Source organism: Meriones unguiculatus, chromosome 21 (assembly GCF_030254825.1).
Source record: "Meriones unguiculatus strain TT.TT164.6M chromosome 21, Bangor_MerUng_6.1, whole genome shotgun sequence".
NCBI classification, from domain to species: domain Eukaryota; kingdom Metazoa; phylum Chordata; class Mammalia; order Rodentia; family Muridae; genus Meriones; species Meriones unguiculatus.
Window position 1 is genome coordinate 42,273,558 of NC_083368.1, and position 26,844 is coordinate 42,300,401.

At 38.4% G+C, this 26,844-nt stretch overlaps 1 protein-coding gene across 2 annotated transcripts; it reads left to right on the forward strand.

Annotated features, from left to right (window-relative positions):
• Positions 1 to 5,010: 5,010 nt before the first annotated feature.
• Positions 5,011 to 25,352, forward strand: Tmem106b (transmembrane protein 106B). Of its 2 annotated transcripts, none has more exons than XM_060374027.1 (9): positions 5,011 to 5,148; positions 5,510 to 5,607; positions 7,100 to 7,321; positions 10,301 to 10,364; positions 14,036 to 14,195; positions 17,756 to 17,896; positions 18,142 to 18,191; positions 18,993 to 19,046; positions 19,789 to 25,352. In XM_060374027.1, exons 3-9 carry the CDS (start codon positions 7,102 to 7,104, stop codon positions 19,925 to 19,927), a joined length of 828 nt encoding a protein of 275 aa, XP_060230010.1. In that variant the 5' UTR covers positions 5,011 to 5,148; positions 5,510 to 5,607; positions 7,100 to 7,101; the 3' UTR covers positions 19,928 to 25,352. The 2 variants fall into 2 exon arrangements, with proteins under 2 accessions (XP_060230010.1, XP_060230011.1); XM_060374028.1 differs by lacking the exon at positions 5,011 to 5,148 and adding an exon at positions 5,208 to 5,321.
• Positions 25,353 to 26,844: the final 1,492 nt, after the last annotated feature.

The window sequence follows — 26,844 nt, forward strand, 5'->3', positions numbered from 1 at the left end:
ACATTACCTAATTCGTAACATTTTCTCATTAATTGATCATGACAAAAGTTGAAAATCAATTTAAAGTTAGTCATTAGTTAAAAATTTTTAATACATAGAGAATAATTAGACTACATAGGTATAATGTAGTGTAGCTTGTAATGCCATGTAACCAGGGATATACAGAAGATCCCGATGTTAAAAAAAAGACTGTTCAGAGATGCGAACCAAAGTTTCAAAGAGATGAGATGTTTGCAGAACTTAACACAGGACATTGGTTTGGAAAGAGAGGGAACAACAACTAGCCACAGAACCAAGAACGGGCGACCAGTGAATGTAGGAGAATGGCCACAGGGAATAACGATTTTGTTATGTCGCTGGAAAACTATTCCTAGGAATCCAGCCAGGAACAGTCTATTCCTTTAGTCTATTTTAGCTGTCTATTAGAGATGGCTAAGTAAAATGAGCCAGGCTCATAAGGACAAAAAGCACATGCTTTTTACGTAGAATGGTAGGTTTAAAATGTCACACGTGTGCATATATAAAAACAAGTAAACTCAGTTTTCTAATGTTGGCCAACCAGCTTGGAATTTAAAGATGTAGGCTGTGACAAACTTGCATCCTAACAATAAACCATACACTTCAGACCAATTAAGAGAGTAAATTATTTATGGATTATTTGTCTGCTTATAAGCTGTAGTAACAAATCTCTCAGGAAGTGGCATTTGCAATTTGGCTGCCAGCTATTAATGTGTGGATGGTTCCCATTCAAGGAAATTATGAGAAACATGAAAGGAACAAGCCTGTTTTGAAGGTTTAACTTATCATGAAGAAATGGCTTAATTAACCTGTGAAATATCTAAGCAGATCACAACTTTTGTTCAGTTATCTCACACTATTAAAAAAACGTTGCCTCTAATAATAATAGTATGGAGACTGACGCCAATCTCAGAGTTCAGGATAGCTCTGTCAATTTTCAAACACTTTCCTTTTAAAGTGTGTTTTTAATAACTGAAAAAAAAAAAAAAAGAGTTGGAGAAAATGTGCCCAGCATTCGGCATGTTTTTAAAATACCTCACTGTTTATAGACAAAAACTGCCTCAAAAACATCTAATAGCTGATTATAGTCACAACCTTTTAAAACAACATTATTGTTATCTCAACTCTAAAAATAATAAGCATACGGATAAAGAATGGTACTTCCTTTATCTTCTAGGCTGTGTACATAGTTCATCCTCAGGCAAGCTGCCTCCTAAGACAATACCACTAAATTCACAGGAATTGTCTTCTACAGATTCACTATTGGAATTGTCATAATGTGGATAAAGACTGTGCCAAAATGATAATGTTAATAGAGAATTTGCTACCAGTGAATGTAGAGCAAATTCAGCCTTAGAAATTCTGTTAAATAAGAACTTATTTTGCACAGAAAAAACAAAAGGTCAAATTATAGAAATCAGTGCTAATTCAACATTGTATACAAAAATATTTATTTTAAAGCGTTTAAAAGGCATGTGGTAAGCATTTCTACCCCTTTCAAGAAGTACAGAACTACATAAGAGGTTGGAAATGTTACCATGGCCTCATTCCAGCTTCCTCTTAGGTCTGGGTCTTTCCGATCTCTGTGAAAAGAATTTAGATGACACCCACAGAACACAGTGTAGAAGACAGACAATTATTGCTGACGAGTGTGAGGAACTCCACATGCTGAGCATGGACAGAGGACAAAAAGGCCATCAGGGAAAAAGGCTGTCTCAGGGATGAGGGTGACAACTGAGACCATTGCGATGATCTACATGTTCAGGAAGGCTTTGTTTGCTTCAACTTGCTGCACCAGCATCTTGAAGGGTATTTTCTTGTCTATGTGTTTGGTAGGTCTATTTTGATTAACTCTTAAGGTGTGAGGGATGTTACTGAGACAATATAAAGAAATAACATAGAAAGGTGAAATTAATAGGGACATTGGAAATAAAAGCCATTTATATGTGACAGTTCTTTTTACAAAACTATTTCTCAGTTTCTCTCTTAACCCAACTATTGAAGAGTTTAAGTTAGCCTGGTATAGTTAGTTTGAGTATAACTCCATTTTGAAATAAAGAGCCATCTTGACTGGGAGCTAAATTCAGGTACCAGGAAATAACACAAAATGTGCACCTGGCAGAAAACAAGTTAACGTTCCTAGCAACAGCCTCCAGGAAATATCACAGAATAAATGCTTCATAGAAAATAGACACAAACTCCCTGGCAATAATCAATGGGAATCGGTTAGAAATCGGGTGGGAAAATTTTCCCCAATGTTTTAGATATGGTTTAGAAAAATAGCCATTGTGATTGTGTGCCTCAGAAAAGGTCACCCCAATTCTGTAATGCCAAGGCTTGTGCCCCCCTGCTTGCTGCCATGGAAACCCCCTGCTCACAGACTTTCCCTTTAAAAATCCTGTTCACTCAGAGCTCGAGGTCTCACTTCTTTAGTGCTGCGTCAGTGAGACTTGGGTCCAGAATTCAATCGATCTCGTGATAAAGCTCTCTTGCAATTGCACCGAGTCGTCTCCTGGTGGTCTCTGAGGGTCCCGTGAACCTGGCTTTACACTATCACACAAATAGTAGAGATTCTTTTATATGTATTTAATAAGCTTCATAGCACAAGACCTGAGCAGTTATTACTGTATTCTTACCTGTAAGCTAAGTTGGCTTCCTCCCAGTGTACATCGCAGACACTTGCCCTTCATAGCTTTCTTGCTCCAGCTCCTCTCCTGATTTCACTTTGACCTCTCCCATTGCTGAATCCTCTAATTCCTCCTCTCATTCTTCCTCCCCTGCTCAATGATTAGCTGTAAACTGCTTTACTCGCATACTGGGGGATGGGGGACAATTGGGGAACAGTGTTTATATAAAATTGATACAAGAGATTTTCACAAGGACTACAACCAGATATGGTGATACAAAAATCAGCATTTGAATTACACAATAACCTTATGCCTACACTTATGCTGTAGTTTAGTTGTAATCTCTCACCAGCTGAGAGTTATGGATTCCAGCACAATTAATATTCACTGTGAAGTTGCAGACATAGGAACAATGTTCATTTTAAAACTAAAAATAACAAGAGCAAAACACTCAACAGGCTGTGTGCATACGACCTCAGGCTATGACTTATGAGATTTGTCCTCAGTGGCCGTCAAGCCTGTTAATGCATGACTACCTAACTGCTGTCGTAACGATATGCTAGGCAGGTATGGTGGTGAACACCTTCAATCTCAGCACTCTGAAAGCAGAGGTAGGAAAGGAAGGCTCATCTCCAAGTTCTAGGTCGACCTGGTTACACAAGGTTTAGGGGAGCCAATGCGACACAGTAAACCCACGTCTCAGAAGCAATCAGTGTCTGTCAAGCGCACTGCTGGCACGATTTAATCACTGTTCCTATTGTTTTGTGTTGAGTTTATGTGATGTTCATGTGTTTCGTTTTTGTGGTGGTTTGAACAGGAATACCCTCATGTGTTTGCATACTTTGTCAATAGGGAGTGGCACTATTAGGAGGTGTGGACTTCGAGTAGTTGAGCCTTTGCTGGAGGAGATGCACGTCTAGAGGGTGGGCTTTGAGGTCTCAGAAGCTCAATCCAGTTCTCTTCCTGCTGCTTTCTGCATGTACAATTCTCAGCTCCTTCTCCAGCACCATGTCTTTCTCCACATTGCCATGTTTCCTGCCATGAGCATAAGAGTTTAAACCTCCGAACTTGTAAACCAGCCCCAATTAAATATATTCCTTTATAAGAGTTGCAATGGGCATGCTGTCTTTTCACAGCAACAGAAACCTTAACAGAGTCTCCCTGGTTACACACTGTATACAATTTTTATTTTAGAATTCTCTAAAATTTTGGATGAATTCCCCGGAGTGGAATTTCTAGATCCAAGGAGGTGAACATTTAAATATTCTTGAAACATGCTACTTGTGTAAATGGGAAACACACAGCTCTCACCTCAAAAGGACTGAGAGTTTACTTTGAAGCCAAATGAGTGACCATGGCCTGAAAAACAAGACTCAGGCTATCCCAAACACCAGGCCCCAACGTGATAACTTGATAACAAGTGGTAGCAAGGCAGTGTCCAGAGCAAATTTGGGAGCGCTTCACCTAGTCCGGGGTTGCTACTTTTTTATCCAGCCGAGAAGCAAGATTTTCTGCACAATTATCCAATGCTTAAGGCCCTATCCCCTTACCAGCCATAAATGTATTAATTTTCTAGGAATCTCACCAAAAACTCCATTTACAGAGAACTTACTAAACCCTTTGAGCAACCCCCGCTGCTCCTGGTTTCAATTTATCAGATTATAATCCCATCATTTAGTGTATCTTGATTATCAAAAAGAAAAAAATCTTCACAACCTTTGAAGACAACTTTGGAGAGCCACCCAAACAGTTCATATCTACAGTAAGCTCAATTCACTTTGAGTTTAGACTTAGCCCTGGGGGTGGGTGTTCCCAGACACTCCTTTAACATCTTACCCGGTCCTGAGGGTTGGGAGGTAACACTTCACTGCATATACAGAAGAATAACTTAAACTTAAGTACAGAATCAAAGCAAGATTAAATCAAGGCCCGGGACGGGGAAGAGGGGGCGTTTTCCCAGTGTCAGGAATCTCTAAACGAAAATGCAATAATGAGTGTGCAACTCTGCCAGCGACAGGCACCAACCCCTCTCCAAACCCCAGGGAGGACGTTTAGTGGCGGCCAGTCTCGCTTTGGCGACACGGACGTTGAAAACTGCGATGACGCTCGTTTCTCCCCTTCACAAAAGGAACCAGCCCGATGGGGAGGAAAAAACAAAACAATTATTCGCGCACCAGCGCAACTTGCACTATCTTTGCAGTCCAGAGAGCGGACAGCGGCCCAGACCAGGTGAGCGCACGCCCAGGAGAGCTTTGTTTCCGGCTGCCAGGCCCCGGGAAGGGCGCATGCGCAGTGCCGCTCCCGGGGGGCTGGGCACCGGGCGCGCAGGCGCACGCGCAAGCTTCCGCGGCGCCGGGCTCGGCTGCTGCGGTTGTTGTCCTGCCCCTCCCCCGTCGCGCTCGGCTGCTCGCAGGCCGGCGCTCCGCCCCGGGACCGGGGACGCCGTGACCCCGCGCTGCGGCCGGCCCGCGCCGGAGCATCCCGAGACCGCGCCGCGCTCCCGGTGAGCGACCCGGGCCGTGGGGCCCACGACCCCTTCCCGAGCGGAGAGGGAGGCCGCGGCGGGCCGGGTGCGCGCCTGTCACCTCGGGCCTCCCGCCCGCTTCGGCTCGGGCCGCGCCGGGGCCCTCGATCTGAGCCGCCGTGGCCCCGGGGTTGTCCGGTTCTAGTTGCAAGGTGGCCCCGATGTTCACGTCTTTCGGGGGTTGGGGGTGTTGCTTGTGGCGCCCTTTGAGAGGCGCTGGCTTCCGTCCCTCCCGGAGCCCTTCAGAACCAACCCCGCATCTGCACAGGAAAAAAACAACCCAGATGTGACACATCTCAGTTGGATGCTGTGCTGTGTTTGTCTTTTTCCCTGTCTCCAGGCCGTCTGAGAACCGTGTTGAGTTCACAGGACCGCCACATAAACATTGAGCCCAGGGAGGACACGAAGGGGACCTAGCCCTCCTCTTAAAAACCTCAAGTAAGTCTCCAAAACGACAGTGGTTACGCTTGTCGGCAGCCTCCAGAAGAGCTGGGCAAGAAACCTGGGGTTATCTGGTGCGCACCCAAACCTGCCTTCACCAGGACATGTTGAGGTTGCTGGGGATCTGAGTAAGACAGGCTGCCGAGATGAGGGCCCCTTAGCTCTGTCCCGTCGGTGGGACACAGTTCTCACCCCTGTGTTGACACCATGTGTCAACCAAAAGGGTATACACACGAGAGGACAGCTGGTTGCAGAGCAGCCAGTGTTCTGCCTAGCTTCAGAGGTCACAGTCTGAGGGAACAGTGATGATTAAAATTCACCCTGGGCACCTGTGGCTGGCAAGTGCTGTTTTGGCTCTGATTTGCTATCATTGAGCCAAATCAAGATACTGCGTGTTTGGAAGTCCCAGTCATTAATGTTTTTGAACTCACGTAGGCACTGTGCACATAAAACTTTTAAAAAGTATTTTTTATTCATTTTTTTAACCCTTTTACTTTATACCACTCAAGTTTTTTTTTAATATTGCTGTGCAAACTGTGTGTGAATAAAACAAATAGTGTTCAATTTTGAAAAGCAGAATTTTCTTTATATTGGGTGACATGAATTACTTATTAGTTTTACTTATTAAATAAAATAATTTAAAGGTATATGTGATCTCCTAATTTATATTTAGAAGCTGATAAATGATATATGATCAACCACGGGAAGAATGGAATTGCACCATTTAAAAATTTTTGTTTGTCTATTAATTTTTTTTCCCCAGAATATCAGCATGTTGTATCAGGTGACTTTTCATGTTCTTTTCAATGATGAAACTGCAGGGTTTTATTGGCAATATTACTTATTGTATGACATACCTGGAGGGCTTATTTCTGTATAACTCCTAGCACTAAGCATGCTTATTTGGTTTTTAAGATTCTGTTATTTAAACTGTTGCTTGTTTCACAGAGGCTTTTTTTTTTCTTGCTGTAAATACTTGTTGCAAATGTTTGAAGTAAGAATTCTAAGGGTGAAACTCAAAGGAGCATCAATTTTAAATGAGTGAAATGTGTCACTTTGAAATTAGCTGGTGATAGACATATTACTGTAATAGGCCAACGATCAGTTTCACCTTTAGTGCCGACTGGTTTAGAGTTAAATTATGTTTTTCTCTAAAAACAAAAACAAACAAAAAAACCCTAAGAGAATATTTATTTTCTGAGAGCCCTGAGAAGGCCTAGAGTCTACACTGTAGACTTTTACCAAATGTTACTTACCATTTTGAACCTTGTTCTTATTACCAGTCTGACAGGATTTCATTCCATAACGTTTTGTTAGAAAAGTGCTCTGAGTCCTATCCAATGGCTCCCTCATGTCAGACATTATTTTGATTGAATATAATTTTAATCCTAGAAGTCCTTTGCACTTGTCTAACCCTCTTACTATTCCATAGAGTCTGAGAGGATTTTGTTCCCATGGAATTTACTGTCAGATTTTTTTTTTTCATTAGACATGGGAAAGTCTCTTTCTCATTTACCTTTGCATTCAAACAAAGAAGATGGCTATGATGGGGTCACATCGACAGACAGTATGAGGAACGGACTGGTTAGCAATGAAGTGCATAATGAAGACGGAAGAAACGGAGATGTCTCCCAGTTTCCGTATGTGGAGTTTACAGGAAGAGACAGTGTCACCTGTCCCACCTGCCAAGGAACAGGAAGAATTCCCAGGGGTATGTGTCACTGCGCTACTGTTCTCTTAGGAAGGAATCCAAACATTTGCTCAAACATGTGAAAACTATGGTCTTGTGCAATCCTATTTTCAAGGATTCAAAGTTAAAACTTACTAATTTTGCTTACTCAGACACAAAAGCAAACAGTAATGTTCCTAAAGCAGTAATAGAAATGACTTCAGCACATCTAGCGTTTTTGTTTTTGTTGTTGTTGTTGTTTTCCTTGCTTTTCCGCTCTTGCAGCTAGATTTCACTGTGGTTTCCACTGAGGATGCGTCCTTTGTGACATCATTGGGAGCTACAGCACAGTCATATTGCCATACTTATAGGTACATGGTTCAGTAATTCATTATCTAAACAATAAGTTGTTTATGCCCCAATTAGCTATTTCTGAAAGGAAATCCATGGTTTATGAAGAAGAGCCAAGTAGGAAAAAATGAGCTTGTGATTTGCCATGGAGAAGACAGGGAAAAAAAAATAGTCCTTCTGATGATATTTATAGGGTGCTCATAGGAAGGAAAAATAATAAAATTTTGTTGTACTGTTCTCCTTTTCTAGTTGGTAAAAGTCAGTGGGTGACCCTGGAGAGACCTAGAGGACAAAGTGATAGTATGAGGAATTCCAGAGTCTCTGAAAAGTGTCTTGCATTAAATGGGGTTGAATGCATAGGCTACTGAATGGTGGTTTTGTCTTGCTGGGGATAGTAGCTGCTTAAGAATAGAAGAAGTACTGTAGTTGAAGAAGGTAATGCACCAGTGTGGTAGGGAAAGACTGTTTCTGTCCATCTAGCCATGTTTCTGAGGTGTGACCAGTAGGCTCTTTGGTAGCCTGGGTGTAGATTGTGGAATATTTTTTCCTGTCCAACAATTTAAAGAATGAAGTAACTATGAAAACAGGCATAAAAAATTGTGAGTGTGCAAGTCAGAAGTGAGATAAGGAACTCAATTTCAGATGTATGTTTGAGAATGTTTGGCGTCAAAATGAGGTTTTACTAAGCAGTCCGTTGTAAGGGTCTGAATTTCGGAGCTTCTCTTAGCCAGTGTCATTGATTTAGGGTGACACTTCAAGTGGAACTTGATAGGGGAACCATCTGCTTAGCAGTTTGGATAGAATGAAAGAAAGAGACTGTAGCACGAACTCTGGGACCGTGCGGCATTTGCGGAGCAATAGCACAGGAAAGAGCAGCTAGATGGGGAGGAGAAAATCTCCATCCGTGATGTCCCAGAAGGTACATAGAGAAAATGCACTCAGAAGGGAAGAGAGAGCCACTGTTAATGCTGATGACAGGTGAGGCTATGTGGGCTACCCATTAGTTTGGTAATGTGAAGGCCATTGGGATCTTTATAAGAGTACTACTATTTAAAATTTAAATAGTTGCACCAGCTTGTGCACACACTGTCATAGTGAAGCCAATTTTTTTTTTCTTGAATTGATAGATGCTAAAAGTTGTGGGGATGGATAATATAGCATCTTACAGAGAGGAAAAAAGATTTTGTGAGTTTTGCTCTAGGACAGGAAGGAAGAGAAGTGATCTCTTTAGAATGGAGTAAGTAGCAGATGTGTGCGTGCTGATAAAGTGGTTCATAGAGAACACATTGGGAACACAGAAGATGGGACAGTTATTGGAGCAATGTCCTTGGGTAGGAGCAAAGAGATGGTAGCTAGTGCATAAGTGCAAAGGGCACCCCTGCAGTGGGTACAGAGCGCTTCTCAAATAGGAATGTAGAAGCAGGTAGGTGGGTAGGTACTGTTAAATCAGAAACTTGGGTCAGAAGGCTCTGTGAAATAGAGGGCTTATTTTGCAGTGACAGGTAAAAGCACTGGTTCGATGACAAGTTCTCTAAGTCATCAGCAGTGGATAGCACTCAGGAAAGTATTCACTGGACCTAAGGGACCAAGATATTCTACAGTGAAACTCTGAGAGAAAGATTATGAATTATTTCCATGAACTTAATTTAGGCCTTGAAAAGATGGCAAGATAACAGAGAAGGCCACAGAAAGCAGGCTGGTGAATAAAGAGGTTTTGTTACTTGGTTGATTCCTGGTTCCAAGAGCAGAATGCAGTGAGTGTGGCCCTGATCACTTTCTCCTCAGCATACTGGAAAGGAATGTGGAGCACTTGTTGCTTTTCTTTGTTTGATGCTATGAGTTAAATGAACTCTATGAGTTAAAGAATCTCTTTCTTCCCTCTTTTTGTCCTGTAAGTAATTTAGGACATTTGAAAAGTCTTATCAAGGTACTGCTAGGGACACTCTTTCCTTGTGTCACATTATAAACCAAGAATTATAAAGGAGGCAATTCCGAGAATTGGGTTTTGAAATTGTGGTTCTAGAGAGTTGAACTAAGGCAATATTGTGTAATTGCCTTTAGGGGTCACTTGAATTACAGATGAGAACAGAGAGCGTTTGAAAGCTTGAGATTTAGAATAGCAGTTTTGATTTAGCTGCTGAGGCCCCAGGAATGGGCAGCAGAAATGTGTTCTTCTATCCTCAGTCAAATTAGTTTGAATGGAAAACAGTGGAGCTGAGAGAAGCTGCAGTGCGATCCCCTGAAAGCCAGGAATTTTCAGGTTTTTTTGTTTTTATAACTATTGGATTAAAGGCTAGTAGAGCCCTCATTATTTATACTATTTTTGGATAATATAAAGAACCATAATATAATTTTGAGGAATAAATTACAGTTACTAAAGGACTAAGGAGAGGGCTGGAGAGATGGCTCAGCAGTTAAGAGCACTGTCTGCGCTTCCTGAATTCCCAGCAACCATATGGTGGCTCATAACCATCTGTAATGAGATCTGGTGCCCTCTTCTGATGTGTAGCATATATGTAGGCAGAGTACTGTATAAAAAATAGATGTCTTAAAAAAAAATACTAAGGAGAGAAGTTTTCTGGTCTTCTAAAGCCAGTTTTTGATAGAGCACCACCTTATTTTTAATTATTCACGTTAATAACAGTTTTAACCTACACCTTTCACTTTTAGGGCAAGAAAACCAACTGGTGGCATTGATTCCTTACAGTGATCAGCGGTTACGGCCAAGAAGAACGTAAGTGATTATAAACTTTTTCTTTTATTGTTGTTTGTTCATTTTTACTTTCAAAATTTGTATGAGTGATTACTGAAGTTAAGACATTTAAGAAGAAAAGTGTCTCTAGTTGTTAAGTTATGCTATCATATGCCTTGTGTGTTTAAACAACAACAAAAATAGATAACTGATTGGGATGAGAATTTGAAAACACAGTACCTATATCTTAAGAAATCTGTTTATTAAAAGAGTTGTGAAATAGTGGCATTAGTACACACATGTACTACATAGGACATTTTCATCAGGCATATGTGTTCTCACTGTCTGCTGAATAATAATGACTGTTCAAAGCATAATAACCACAGAGACCTGAACATTCTTAGCAGATGTATGGACTTTTGAAGAGAAGCAAATAATGATCCTAATAGTCCTGATGTAGAAAGCAGATGCTCCAGCCCCAAAGAAGAAACCTAATCTCAGTACTCTTAGCAGCTATTTTTCGGAATGGCTTGTTATAGTGAGAAGAACAGATTGTAGAAAACCCGCTATGGCCTTGAGAGGGTCAAAAGGGGCTGAGTACCCCTGTGGGCCAATCCAACCTGGACCATCCCATTACTCAAGGTAGAATCCTTTTTTGAAAATACAAAGACCTCTTAATTAAACATGAACATCATGAATATACAGGAAAGTTGAACATGAACTCAATAATATACTAAAAAAACAAAATAAAGCAAATGGGCACTTAAATATTTGTAACATTTAAACTACAGAAGGTACAACGGTAGCTTGTATCAGACACTGGAAAATTCAGAAAAGAGATAACTGATGGGAAGATATGAAAAAGAGCTCAGAGACCCCTTAAAATATCTAGAAAAATACTTTTTAAAAATAAAATTGGAAGTGCACAGTACAAGCAAGATACCCTGGAAAACACGAGAAATGGGATAAAGAGGAGGCATGTAAACACAGACTGTCTTAGTAAGTGTGGTGTTGCTGGGAAGAGACATCATGGCCATGGCAACTTTTATGAACAAAAACATTGAATTGTCGCTGGCTTACTGTGTCCGAGGTTTAGTCCATTATGGTCATGGTAGGGAGCATGGCAATGCCCAGGCAAGCATGGTGCTGGAGAAGCATACGTCTATATCCGCAGACTACATGAGAGACACACTGGGCCTACCTCAAAGCCCACCCCCAGTGACGTACTTCTCCAACAAGGCCACACCTCCTAATCCTTCTCCAGTAATATGCCCAGACAACTAAGTATTCATATATATTAACATGTTTTATTCAAACATGTTTTATTCAAACAATACATAGTTACATGAGTACATACATACATGAGTAAAATGACAGAAAATAAAAAAAAAAATTTTAAAAGGCTGAATGTGTATATAATTGCAACCTCTGCAGAAGCAAATGAGAGCTCTGGGGTTGTGTACTAAATCTTCACTTAAAGGACACATGACTAGAGTAACAGGAGGTCTCGTTCTGTGTACCAGAAAGAGACACCCTTACCCTGAGACATGCTAGTGAAAACCCTGGGCTGTCGAGGCTTGAAGAAAAGCCCTTTGAACAGTAAGCAAAAGGCTCTGTTAGTGAATAAGGAGTAAAAGATCAAATTGGCTAACTTCTTCTTGGCTGTGAAGTTTCAAATAAGCTGATGAATTAAATATTTAGCCATCATGGAATTAAAGTCAGCTAAGCACTGTGTGATCTTTAAAATGCGTAGAGGTAAAAAGGTGAAGAGTTGGGCAAGACTTAAAACGTCAGAGTAGGAAACCTTTTCAACAGCTGTGATTTAGAATCCTAGTGATGAAAAACACATTTGACTCAATAAAGAAGTTAAAATACAAATGATAAAACAAGAATGTAATGCGTTGTAATTGTAATATCTGCAAATCTTATCCTGGAGAGGACTGATCCCTTTGTGCAGAGTATCAAAGTCTGAAAAGCTACCCAAAGGGAGGTAAGAACAGAAGCTGGAGAGTACCTCACAAAAATGAAATCTAAATGACCTTTAACTGTAGGGAGGTACACTCTCACCTTGTTCCTTAAAGAAATGCAAATTCAGTCCTTAAAGAAATAACATTGCTATCAGATTGGCAAAAGCCCAGCATTTTGTCAACATGCTCTATTGGCAGTACTGAGTGAAAACAAGCATTCTCATGACTCACTAATGAATGAGCACTTTGTATTTTCCATCAGGACACATAAGGATTCAGAAAATTTGAGAAATTTATACCAAATAAGATAGTTGTCAAATATAGTAAAAATAGGCAGGCATGATGGCACACACCTGTAATCGCAGCACCAGGAGGTGGAAGCAGGAAGAACAGAAGCGGAAGACCATCCTCAGCTCTGTATTAAGTTTGGAGTCTCTCTAGGTTATTTAAGACCCTGTCTCAAGTAACGCAAAGCAAACAAATGTGTGTGTACATAGTGAGTAATTAAAACAATCTAATGAAGAGTAGCAGACCAAGCAAAGTTAAGGTGTTTGATCATAATGATTTTTATATTGCGTCTGTGCCAGTGGTGTGTAGTGCCTGTGGATATCTTTTGGGCATGGCAACTATAAGTTTTCCTGCTTATTGTGATTTGGGGATCATTACTACCAAGATTGAAGAAATTACACAGTGAATGAGTGGGAATTGGCTGGTTTGCTCCATAGAACATCAGTGGACTTAGTGGTAGCAATTTAGTGACATTTTGTTTGTTTGCATTATTTCTTTTTAATCAACCGTCTTTCTTTTTCTTAGGGAGCTAAAATACGTAGAAAATCATTAGGAACTTTTTAAGCAAATGTTATAAGATGTATGCAGTTGAATTAATTGAGGCATAGGAAGTTTGGGGGATCAGAGACCAGATAAAATGATGGCTCACAAGGAAGGGGAAGGAATGCAGGACTTAGAATGAAGTTGGCTCTTGGTAGATTGATATGTATTGAAGTGACCAAGAAATCTGAAACCATAGTTTTGAGTGTAACATAGAAGAAAATATACATTTCAGAGTCATTAAATGGATAGCAAAGACATGCAGGTTCTTTATCTTTTTCTCTTATATATAATAACATTACCTCTTTTCTCAGGCAAACACAACACAGTAACATCTTCCACGCTAAGTTGATAAATGTAAACAATATTATTAGAACTGAATACATGAATACTTTGGGAGGGAGACTGAAAAGGACCTGCAGTAGTGAGGGCAGGAAGCCATGACTTTATGTCAGGTGGCGAGCATCCAGGTTTTATCATGACAGGAAGTGAGACTGTACAGTGTAAACCCTGCCTCAGGAATCCGGATGGAGGCCTGAATTCGGTAAGGATCCTAAACTTGGTTCTAATGTGAAAATTGGATTGAAAAAAATCAGTTCACTAACTAAATCATTATAAGTCTGAAATCTCATTTTCCAAAACTGCCAATTCGTCTTCCGAAGAGAGTATCTTAACCCTTAATATTACCAACCTTACCTAATAGTTTTTGAATGAAAATTTGGTAAAATTAGTTGTGGGTTTTTTTTTGTTTTTTTTTTTTGTTTTTTTTTTTGTTTTTTTGTTTTTTTTTTTGCTAGTGTGATATGTAGCCAAAAAAAAAAAAAAAAAAAAAAAAAAATCAAATGAAAAGAAATTCCCTGACATGTTGCTCTATGTATAATTTTGGATGACACAGGTAATTACTGTTTTCCTTTACAGAAAGCTGTATGTGATGGCATCTGTGTCTGTCTGCCTGCTCCTGTCTGGGTTGGCTGTGTTCTTCCTTTTCCCTCGATCTATTGACGTGAAGTATATTGGCGTAAAATCAGCCTATGTCAGTTATGATCTTCAAAAGCGAACCATATATTTAAATATCACGGTAAGTGCACACTTGTGCAGAAGGCCTTGACCCCGTCTCTGTGTTGCTCAGCCACCCATTTACTCTGCTCAGAGAATGTTTGCTAATGACCCTTGCTTCTGCATTTTCCGTGACTCTGCTGGGTCGAACCTACTACATGTCTGGTTCTGCCAAAAAGGGTAAGTAGCATCTTATGGCAGTTGAGTATATTGAAAATCATGTGACATGTGAAGATGATTTTGTAGGTAGATCAAATAAACAACTTCTGGCAAAAGAAAAATATAGTCAATTTACTTTTCAGCGTTTGAAAGCTATTAACAGTTGATTCAATAGATGTTATAAATACAATGTTTTTGCTTTCCAACCTTTTATGAAAGAAAATTTCTGTCAGCTTTAACAGACTTTTCTTAATTCTGTTTAAAGATGAAGTGGTGACCTGATTGTTTTAATTTAGAACATGTGGAAATGGACTCTGGGTTTATCACAAATGTAATTTTGAAAAAGCATTATCCAGCCTTAAAACTTTAAAAACTTCACAGATCCTTTTACCTACATTTACACATTACATTTCACTAAGAAGAGCGCAGTTTTCTAACCACTGCATTGGAAAGGGGAAGTATGTAATCAGCTGTGCCATTAGAGTTGTTCATGCGTTAAGCCCAGAGTGTGCTGTGGTCTGCTTGGAAGAGTTCTCATGATTATGTCATTTCCTTTTAGATACACGTGTACCTAAATGAGAATGTCTTGCTTAACTTTAAATAATTAAGCAAGAATTCTCACTGTCTTATATATTTTCTAATAATCAAATTAAGGAATACTGAACTTTAGGTCATAAATGATTTCTGTTGAGTTGAACAGTAGGCCTCACTAGAAGACATTGAAGTAAAAGGCTGGAGGGGTCATAGGTCAAAAGCTGAAGGTACCAGAGTTGCATTCTTCCTGCCCCTTTAAATATGTGGTGAGCATTAGTACTTTGTGAGTGTTAATGTTGACTGTCAACTTGACAGATCTAGAAACATCTAGGAGACAAGCTTTGGGTATCATGAGAGGGACTGTCTGCATTAGGTTGGGGTGGAATGAGCCACCGTACCTGTGGGCAGTCCTGTTTTATAGGATGAGGTACGGAAGGGAATAGGAGAATGCAAGCTAAGCAGCAGCATTTATTAGTCTATGCTTATTAAGTGAAGATGTGCGTGAGACCAGCTTCCTCAGGCATCTGCCGTCATATAGCCTCCTCCCTGATGGACTGTAGTTTTTCAAGCTATAAGCAGAAATAAGCCCTTCTTCAGTTGCTTTTTATCAAGTATGTAGTCATAGCAATGTACAAAATAACTATTACTTTTATTTATAGTAACCAAGAATGTATGGGGATTCTCTGGATCAAACCAAACCAAGCCAAGTGCTGTGTCTCCTGCCCCATGGCTTCTGTCATCCCAACTTGTAGAATATCTCTCCAGCACCAGGCAGGCAATTCTGCAAAACAAATGAGCCGAGTGTCCGCTAATTTCAGTCACTTCTGACACTGCCCTCTATCAGTAGTCTTCAGACCTCACAGGTTAGAGGTTCAGTCCCAACAGCCTATGCATGCTCTCCACCTCAGGTGTCAGTTTCGGGTTCAGACCCCTAAAACTTATGGTAGACTATCGGTTGGGAGTCTCATAACCTGTCCCATATGCTTGGTTAATTTCCCTAAAAATCCATAGAACTCAAGGGAGCAGTACACTTACGTTTACTGGTTCATTAAAAGAAGATATTTTAAGGGCTGCAAACAGATGAAAAGAGGAGTAAAGGGCAGAGGGCAGGGACTTCTGCCCTCGTGGAATTGAGGTGTGCCATATTCTCAGCACAAGTGTTATCTGCATGGAAATTGTCTGAGGCCTTTTTCGGCTTTTATGAAGCATTAGCTGCATCAGCATGATTGAAGGATAGCCAACTGCAGATGGACAAAAAGACATAATTAATGTAAATGGGCTGGGAGTTGTCAGCCAGAAACCAAAGTTTATCATAACACCATAGTACCACACACTCGCACTGTGCAACTGAGATATTAAATGTTTATTTCTAGACACTTGGAAACTCCTGTAATACATAATGGTTCTGACTCTTCTGTGAAAACTTAACTCTTAATATATACATGTAATTGCTAACAATATATAGACATCAGCCTACATATAGACCTTTCTATGTATAATCAAGCAATCTCATATGCTTATTTCTGAAAGATACACATGTGCTCATGCACATTTCAGCTGAGATCACACCACATTTTCCTTCATGAAAGATGCTGTCATTACTTTTCAAAGTAATTTGATATAATAGTTGTGAATGTAAAACATGTAAACCAAAACTGGCCATGGTATTGTGTGCCTGAATGCTGTGGCCAGAAGATGAGAGCAAGAGCTTCAAAGTAAAAGCCAGGTTGAGCTGCAGACTTGGATCTAACCTTTTTTCTCTCTGTATCAATCTGATGTAATCTCTATCGGCATGTAGGGTATAATGCCACTTTCTTTTAAGTAGGCTGATAATGCCACTCATTTGGTAGTGTTCTTGCCTATCATTCAAAAAGATCTGATTTAGTCCCAATTGCCACAAAAAAAACAGGCTTGGTGGTGCATGCCTGTAATAAGAGCACTGTAGAGCCGGAGGTAGGAGGAGAAATTCAAGGTCATCTTTAGCTTCCTAGTGAGTTCAAAGCCTGTAGGATTTCATGAGATCCTGTCTGAAAAAAAAAAAAAAAAAAAAAAATTGGTTTTCCTTTAAAAAATATTAAGTACTGACTAGAGTACTGTTGTTGGTAAAGATGTGTATAATACATAAAAATTTAAATAAAATTTAAGACCCCTGCACAGATGTAGCCCATGGCAGTTCAGTGTCCAAGTGGCTTCCATAGGAACAGGAACAGGGACTGTCTCTGACATGAACTGATTGGCCTGCTCTTTAATTACCTCCCGCTGAGGGAGAAGCAACATTACCAGGCCACAGAAGAAGGCAATGCAGCCCACTCCTGATGAGACCTAATTGACTAGGATCAGAAGGAAGGAAAAGAAGTCCTCCCCTATCAGTGGACTTAGGGAGGGGCATGCATGCAGAGGGTAGAGGAAGGGAGGGATTGGGACAGGAGGAGGGAGGGAACCACAGGGGGGATACAAAGTGAATAAAGTGTAATTAATAAAGAATAAAAAAATATGAAAAAGAAAAAAGAAAGGAATGGGGGACAAAACCAACTCGATATTTTTGTAAATATATAACGATGTGAAGCAACAAATACAAAAATTTTAAGTTAAGAAACAATAAAAAAATTATGTTTAGTCCAACTTTTGTTAAAATTGTTAAATATATGTTCTAATATTTACTTTTTCATATTTTTATGTAATACATTTTCTGGGTCTGGTTTCAAAATTTTGAATTGAATGTTTATTTTACACATAGTTCTCTATGAATGTTCTTTGACATTTTTGCTAATATTCTTTTCCCAATAAATGAGGCATAGTCAAATTAAAGTCATTCGATTCATAACTTTGAGTTCACATTTGTGTGTGTATTGAAAGATAATGTGTATTTCCTGCCTCCTTTTTTTGCAGAACACACTAAATATAACAAACAATAACTATTATTCCGTTGAAGTTGAAAACATCACTGCTCAAGTTCAGTTTTCAAAAACAGTGATTGGGAAGGCGCGCTTAAACAACATAACTAATATTGGTCCACTTGACATGAAGCAGGTAAGGCCCCGTGGGGACACGGTGTGAGCGAGATACGTGGTTCGTCACCATTTTCCTTTAAAATGGAACAAGGTGGGGCATCTGCAGAGACACGGCTGGGAAATTTGTCCAGAGCATGAACCAAGTTCATCAAAGGAAAGGTTTCTAACTCTTGAAAAGTTGTGAGGTATAATTCCCACGTTTGGTGTTTGGATCCTAGCCTCTGTTGATATGTTTTCCTTGCTATCTTTTGTTTTTGCTTTCAGATTGATTATACGGTACCCACAGTTATTGCAGAGGAAATGAGTTACATGTAGTAAGTTATGATTTGTTTTCTTAATTTTTATAACCTTACCAATTAAAAAGACCAGTTTGGGGAATGTTTGCTGTGTTCTTTAAACATGCTTTTATTTTTTTCACTCTACAGCATAGATAACATATATATTCATAAAATTTATTTTATTTTCAGGATTTTGTGTGTATACGTACACATACATATATACACATAAATAACTTTCAGTTTTCATTATCATTTTACTTACTTTATATTCATGGTGCTTTAATAAAAAGTACTAAAATTTGTATTGTATGAGAATACTCTGCTCTGGACTTGTAGTTATGGTAACTTTTTAATTGTATGTGTGTTTGTTTGTGTTGCATTTGTGAGGGTACACATGTGCTTGCATTTGTGGAGAGAGGGGTTATAGTTGAGTATTTTCCTCTATCAGTTGCTACCTCATTCTCTAAGACAGGGTCTAAGACTAAAAATGTAGAGGCATGCTGGCACACAAGCCCCTAATATCCTCCAGTAGTGGGTTTACAAGTTTATCATGCTACGTCTGGCTTTCCGCCTGAGTGCTTGGTATCCAGACTCAAGTCCTCAAACTTACAGAGCAAGCATTTTACCCACTAAGCCATCTCCCCAGCATTGCTTGTATAGTCTTAGAGAGTCTTATTTCAGAGGCTAAGATGGGAAAGATTATTGAGGCCAACATATTCCATTTCAAGGAAAAATACAAGACAAAAAAATCAGAATTCAGTTTCTCAATTAGGTTTAACAGAATTTTAAGTCAAGAATGTAATAACGTTGCTCTTCCTATGTTAATTTCTTTAACAGTGACTTCTGTACACTGCTCTCCATCAAAGTACACAACATAGTTCTCAAGATGCAGTAAGTATAGCCATGTTTGCAAAGGCTCCTGCTAAGGCTCTTGCGTTTGTAATGTCCTGTAGGATATGCATCCCCATGAAAGCCATCTCAGCCGGACCAGCAGTCTTACAGGAGTACTGTGTAAAATGTAAATGTTTTCTCACTTAGCTAGCTAGAGTATGCTTTCTCAGAGGCACAGCTAAAGACCCGCAGCTGCTGTGGGAGCTCAGGCAGATGACAGGGTTAACGTAGAGAGGATGGGCCAGCAGCTATTTCTTTGTGCCCTCATAAGTAAACTTACAGCAAGAGGGGGAGTGATGCCTTGTGTTGATAAATTGGGTGTTATGCAAATAGAATATTTTTATTTGATATTTTGGCCATTGGTTGACATTTAATTTTCCATTTTCCTGTGATGATGGAACCATATTCTTTTTAAACATGTGATAAACTATTTTAATTATATTTATATGTTTTTATTTAGTATATATATTCTGTATTGTATGAGCAGATAATTATTGGGTAGGGTTTGCTAGGTTAACATTTTTGAGTCTGCTTGAGAAATACTTAAGAATCCCATGTCTATAATGTTCTCATCTTAATACCAAATGTTCAATAATTGATAATTATAGTTCACAATAGTGATTTTAGAACATTAATTTATGAGATAAAAGTTCATACTTCATTGATACTATCCTCAAATAATTCTCTTGGGATAACTTTGATATATAAATTGGAGAATTCTTTCCATCTATTTCATTTTTAGAGTTACTGTAACAACAACATACTTTGGACACTCTGAGCAAATATCTCAGGAGAGGTACCAGTATGTCGACTGTGGGAGGAACACCACTTACCAGCTGGCCCAGTCTGAGTATCTAAACGTCCTCCAGCCACAAGAGTAAACTCTAAAGGAGATGCAGTTTGAGCCAGTGACACCGGAGACATCTTCAGAACCGTCAGTGAGGAGGTACTGGCTAGAAGGACATCTTTAATTGAGCACTAAAGTTCTCACTCAGACATGGAGGGTTCAGCTAACAGAGTGTGGTCCTTACAGTTATTGAACTCTCATTCCATGTTGCTGGTTTGCTCCTACCAAGAGCTTTTACTCGATCGTAAGTTAACTGATTGGCTTTCTTCTGACCTTTGTTCCCAAGGTGAAAAATTAAGACTTCCTCTAAATACAATAAATAATTATATAAAAGTGATAGACTTAATCTTTATCTCTTTTGATTATATAGTTCAGTCATGAACATAATTTGAAAAATAGCTTCTGAAGATTTTTATATGAAATTACTGAAAGCCTGTTATTCATGGAGTACTTTTAAAAACTGACCTGTTTTATAAATTCTCATTCTTACATGGTAGTCTTTCAACTAATTGATAACTTAGCTATTAGCTAAATATTTTTAGCTTTTAATTTGTTGAAATTCTAATCATTTGCATGTTTTTGTGTTATTTCTAGCTAATGGTTGCATAATATTTACCAACCATAACAGTCTGCCAAATTTTGTTTTTACACTTTGTAAGAACCTCTCAGTAAGTGTTTCATGTATAGCTTTGTGAACTTTTTGTGTATCTTCAAACATACTCCTTTAATGTACAGTATTGTAAATAAATTGCATGGCTTTTGTACAGCTCTGATAAATGTCAAATGAAGTCATACAGATTAAGAAGTAAAGTAAGTTGTTTATAAAAAAATAAAGTAGGAAAATTAAGTTTAGAAACCTATAAAGTATCAGAGGTTCCAGCTACATGTGGGATCTGGCATCAAATAGACACACAGTGGAACCTGTCGATGCTTTTCATGTTAAGAATTATGACACATTCACAGTGATGATGTACCATCGATTTTAGGAATATTTCAGGGAAGGAAAGTAATTCATATAGTCAAAAATCCTTTCCTTGAACACCGACAGCAACATCAAGATAAAATAGATTTCTTTAAAACTTTAACCACTGCATCATACTGATTTGACGTGTCTAGCAGTTACATTAAGTATTTCTTTTTTATTTTAATTTCATCGAACATTGTTTTCAAGTATGATGGATGTGTTCACCTTGTTAGTTTATATTTTCAGTGTCATTTTCCATAAAGTGTTTTTTCCTTTCACTCAGCAAATTCTCCTTAGAATTTAAAATATATAACACTAACTGTAGAAGCTAAGTATGATCCCACATAACTTCTTTTTCTTTCCTTATGTCAGAAGTTGGGTTTTCCATTTCCCATACCCAAGTGCCTACCTTAGTTCTGCTGTGATGTGTAGTCTATTTGCCAGTCTGGTTCTCAAGTATAAAATGTAAATTCTAACAGCTTAATTCTTCTCTTATCTTTCCTTAGCATTCACCCCATATTCCCTATGTGAGTGAGCATTTTTTTTAATTACACTTTATTCACTTTGTATCCCCCCATAAGCCCCTTCTCCCCTCTCGGTCCCACCCTCTCTCCCCCTTCTTCACGCATGCCCCTCCCCAAGTCCACTAATAGGGGAGGTCCTCCTGAACCCCACGAGGAGAGCAACAGAACAAGAAAATCTGAACACAGGGGTCTTCCCAGAGACTCATACTCCAACCAAGTACCAGGCATGGAGATAACCTAGAACCCCTGCACAGATGTAGCCCATGGCAGTTCAGTGTCCAAGTGGGTTACATAGTAATGGGAAGAGGGACTGTCTTTCACATAATCTTGATTGGCCTGCTCTTTGATCACCTCCTCCTGAGAGGGGAGCAGCCTTACCAGGCCACAGAAGATGACAATTCAGGAGCTCCTAATGTGAGTGAGCATTTTAAAAATCTTTATTATTATTATTATTATTATTATTATTATTATTATTATTAGCATTCCTTGGGCATTAACACACCACATCAGCTTCCCAGATCGTCCTTTGCAGTCATTCACGTCTGGTCAAACTGGTCTTTGTTTGGATTTGTCTTTCTCTGTGCTTGCTGATTACATCCGTTCTCCTTGAAGCTGTACATGTGTCTGCTTATATTTCTCAAATCAATCTCATTTTATTATGTATACACTTTCATTTCAACATAACTGTGAGTCATCTGTTGTTGGTTTTGTTTTGTTTTGTTTTTGGTTCTTTTTGGTTTTGTTGTTTGGGTTATTTTTGTTTGTTTGTTTGTTTGTTTTTGGTCTAGAAACGTCTATACCAAAAACAATGTAATGTAATCTTTATGTAATGTAACCCTATTACATAAAGATTACTGGTATCTTTAGTTTGGCTTCTCAACCTGTGCCTCTACCTGACAAGTAACTATGTAGTTTCATGTTTACTCAGTTAACTTTTATATTTTAGTGAGTTAGGTGAAAAAGCAAAATGTGAAAAACTGATTTCAGTCGTGCTTCTTCCTGACCCGGCTTCAACCTTCATCATATGGTACACAGGATCATGATTCCTTTCTTCAGAATCAACCTTTACCTATGCCTCCTATAGTAATCACTTTCTGTGGTCCTCTGTGTCTATTTTTGTCTAGGATAGCACTGGGTAAGGGAAGAAGTTTGGTTTTCCCTTTCTTCCAGAGTGCATGTGCAAGAAGAGGCAAGACAGGGCAGCGACCTTTGCGCCCAGTGAATCAGTTCCAAAAAGCTTTTCTTAACTCTTAGAATTGAAAATTCTATCCCACCTAGACATCTGGTTTTAATGCCTAATTTTAATGATATTAGAGTCTTTCAAAACGAACAAAAAATCTGTCATTTAAACCTAAGAAACCTAAGTAAAAGATAAATGGAAGAGAGATGCAGATGGCTGTGACTCTTCAAGGCAAATCTAGTAATTCCTGAGTAAGCCAGGGTGGTAACAGGCTGCCAATTTAAACCCACAACAAAGAGACACAACAACAAAACCTATATTTTGGAGAGGCTGAACGATAGGCATAAAAACATTTGGGAGCATGAATGAGGTGTTTAAGTTTTCTTAGGTTGGTACTGAGTCCGGCTTTTGTCCGGTAGGTATTAATATGTTTTCATGAGTACCTTTAGAGCTCATACCTGTGCCCTATCATTTAAAATATTTGTCATAAAGCTATGGTAACTCACGTTATTATGAGTAAAAACTTGAAGTGGCCAGCAAGATGGTTGAGTGGATAAGGGTGATTGCCACCAAGCCTGATCACCTGAGTTCAGTCTCTGCACGCGACAGTAGAGAGAACTGACATTGTTCTCTGATGTCACACGGTACCATGTATAAATGCGCATGCACACACACAAATGCATGTAAAAAAAAAGTTCTTGAAGTAAATAATGATGGGCTAGGATTTTGGTAACTTTGAATTGCTAACTGAAATATCTCTAAAAGTAAATTGAACAATGTAGAAAACTTTAGAACCAAATCTGGAGCTTAATTTTTTGTGTTAATGTTTAATACTTCTTAATCATTCCAATAAAAATAAAACTGACATTTTCAGTGTGAATTATTTATAAATAAGCTTATTACATTTGAGATTCAAAGAACAGTGTGAAAATAATAGACATGAGATAAATTTCTTGAAGTTGTTTGAATGGCCATCTTGCCTGAGGCAAGTTAATAGACCATGACTTTATTTTGTGCTTAGTTTCCTTCTGACTCCTGTTTACTCAGGATTAATGAAGTAGTTATTTTCTCTTATTAATTTTACAAGAATAAAATATAACTCACTTCCGGTCATGCAGTTTGTACTTGGGAAAAAGTGTGAAGAGGCAGGAGATAATATGAAAACACAGTATAAGTAACATATTAGGAGACTGGATGGAAACTTGGCCCTACTGGATCCTTAATGGTTCTTATGTGGGGTAATTTTGAATATTATGTTGGCAGGTGTGTTGCTGATTCTTCTCCATTCTTGTTTTTTAAAGTACTTAAATTAACATGTCTTCACACAATGCTTCTTATTTTAGCAGCTATTCTCATTCATATACTTAAAATACATGAACACTTTTAGATTTTCAAATATATTATTTGTCTTCTTTGATAAGAAATATGAGCTAAACATGAAGTCATTGGTTTATAATCAAAAGGTAAACCAGGTAAGAGTTTGAGGTAACTAAAATGCAGCAGTTGCTTGGCTCAAAATAAATCTCAGAGTGGTTGGCTTTATTCTTCTCAGTTTTTGTGAAGTGAGATTTTAAATGAGATATTTATCTTTAACTTTTTAAAGAGAATTAGTACATAGTTGGATAAAAAAATCATTTCTTCAAAGTTATATTTTTAGATTAAAACAAATGTATTTGTGATATACTGGGTCAAAAATTTAACTTCTATATCTCAGACCTATTTACACCACAGTCTTCAAACACAGTTTCTGATTGCTGTTACATTGTTTGTTTTTAGCTTGCTGAGGAACAGGTTTCCCAGAACAGTTTTGAAGCTTATCTTTTCTCTGACTAAATCCAGCAGTGATGGGATTACTATAGGAACAAAGGTGGAATTTCCATGCTTTAGGCTGTTAATGCAGTTCCCTTTGTCGTTCTTTTTACACGTTTAACACAGACTCCAAGTTGAAAACATAGTGTATTTGGTGTTCAACCCTCAAAGCAGTGCATAGTTAACTCAGCAAGATTATGAGGAGCTATTCATAGTTAAGTCTAACTATTCTAGAAGGAAGCTGTTGCCTTCTGTTTAATTACATTAATTGAAATGTGTTTAAGAGAAACGTTTTCAGGATATTTTGTATGCTGTGAAACACAAGAGTATTGTGCCAATGGCCAAAGGTAATATGACTACCGTGTAGATGATGACCGCTCATACCGTCCCACTTCACCCGGAATTTTAGAAACTAGAACTCCGGGTGATACTGCATCAGTTGTGTTGGGTGACTCTTAAGTCCTGTTCGTGTTGTTCATCTTGTAATTATTCAGGATGACAAGGAACAATGCCGGGCTGTCCCAGATGCAGAACTTCATTACACAGAGACTGGCTTCAAACGCAGAGTATTAGCCAGTCATGTCTGTGTGCTTTATCCTATAATTTCCCTTAGAACTAAACTTAAAAGGATTGAAAAATGATTTGGGATGTTCAGTGATTGCATGAATGATAGTATTACTAAACTTTAACTCTTGACAGTTTATTTGAATCATGGAATAGAGAATGTAAAATATGTTCTGTGTACTTGCTCTTTAGTGGCCTCCATTTCGTGGCATCTATTAAATTTATTATTTGTACAGTTCTGACTTACAGTTATGATTGCTGTTCGTGTAGGGAAACAGTTGTGATAGGAACCGAGAATAGAGGTGCCCCTAATGCTATTTTTTAAATTCACTTGTAATTGTTGCTCTTATACTTGTGTATGACACAATAAAATTTGTAACAACATTTTAGCATGAAAAATAAAATTTGTATCAACAAAGTATTTGGATTATGCTCTTAAAATTTTGAAAGTATAGATTCTTTAGTCCCCTCTACTCTAGAGAATCCTAGAATGAGCCTTATCTTTGACATCTCTTCCTTTGGTCCACCTGAACTTACCTTTTGTCCTCTGGTTCTATCCATTCTACCAGGCAATATCTGCAATTCTATGTGTGGACTCTCTGTTGCTGCAATCCCCTTATTTTTTTACAGGGAAAAAAAATTGCCTATGTCCTTCCTCTGGTGTTGAAACCCTTAATTATCTGATCATAGTCTAACTTTACAACCTGTGTCTCAATACCCCTCACCTGTGAGTCTCCCAGCAATGCTCAGAGGCCTTTGTGCCCATGCCTTGGGAACATGCTATCACCCTTCCCTCATACATAGCTCATGTATACTTCTTCATACAAAATTCTGTATTTGTTTATGCCAGCCTCCATCAGATCTTCTTTAATATCCAGCTCGTATTCCACTTCTTGCTCCCTATCAAATGGATTCACACTTAGTAACAGTTTTCCAGTCGTGCTGTTAAATCAGTTGTCAGATCATTAAGGGAAAAGTTGTATTTGAGCCTAAAATGTTTTTTAACTGAATTCAATTTTAAATTTTTGTATAGGCCAACATTTATTCAAACACCTTTTCTCAACATAGAGATTTATTTTAAACACAGTTGTAAAATGTAAGACTGTAAAATGCATCTGAGCTTAGATATGTGCCCTGAAATATGTTGATAGAATAATGAAACAATTAAATAGTTTTTTGTTTTGTTTTTTTAATCTGTTTTTGTATTTTGTGAGGTTTGCTTATTTGTTTAGCTTGACAGTTTCTAAAATAAGAAAGTAATAAAAAATTGGTGAGGCTTTTTATTCTAGTAAACTTCAATTCCCTTGATCCAAGTTTTCAGATTATTTTTTAGGATGTAAATTTTAGTTTTCAAAACAGCACATTGTGTAGAACCCCAGCAAGTGACAAGTCATGTCTGCCTTGATTTAATGAGGATCATAATGCCAACCTCTGCAGACAGTTTTAATAATCAAAAGAAGTGTTTTGATACACCATGATCAAGCAAATTTAAGCTTAAATATATACTTCACAAATAACTTTCAAGATGACAGTTAAAAGTATGATTTTTTTACTTTCTGACTATTGTTGTTTTGTTTTTGCTTTTACATCTAATGCTTAGTTTTGAAAGGGAAGTTTTCAGAAATTTGTACAGTGCATTATATTTTATGGTGATGTCATAATGAAGTCAGATTTGTCTTTTGAGTCCAGGGCTATAACCACTTAGTCATCACAACCTTGGGAAATGTATCTTTATTTCATAAGCCCAAGTACCAGGAATGCAACACATTATTTATTATTTTTAAAAAGTCATCCTGAAGAGATCAAATGCAAAAAGAATCCTGACCCTAAATGTAAAGTATGTTTCTCCCATCAAAACAAAATGAGCCTTTGCCTTACAATTTTTTTTACTCTCTAAACTTAATTGAGCA

Bases quoted from the DNA above. Each gene is read 5' to 3' on its own strand.
- Tmem106b (XM_060374027.1), top strand. From the start codon at position 7,102: ATGGGAAAGTCTCTTTCTCATTTACCTTTGCATTCAAACAAAGAAGAT. The intron at 10,365-14,035 runs GTAAGTGATTAT...TTTCCTTTACAG, and splicing joins CGGTTACGGCCAAGAAGAAC to AAAGCTGTATGTGATGGCAT. The intron at 14,196-17,755 runs GTAAGTGCACAC...CTTTTTTTGCAG, and splicing joins CCATATATTTAAATATCACG to AACACACTAAATATAACAAA.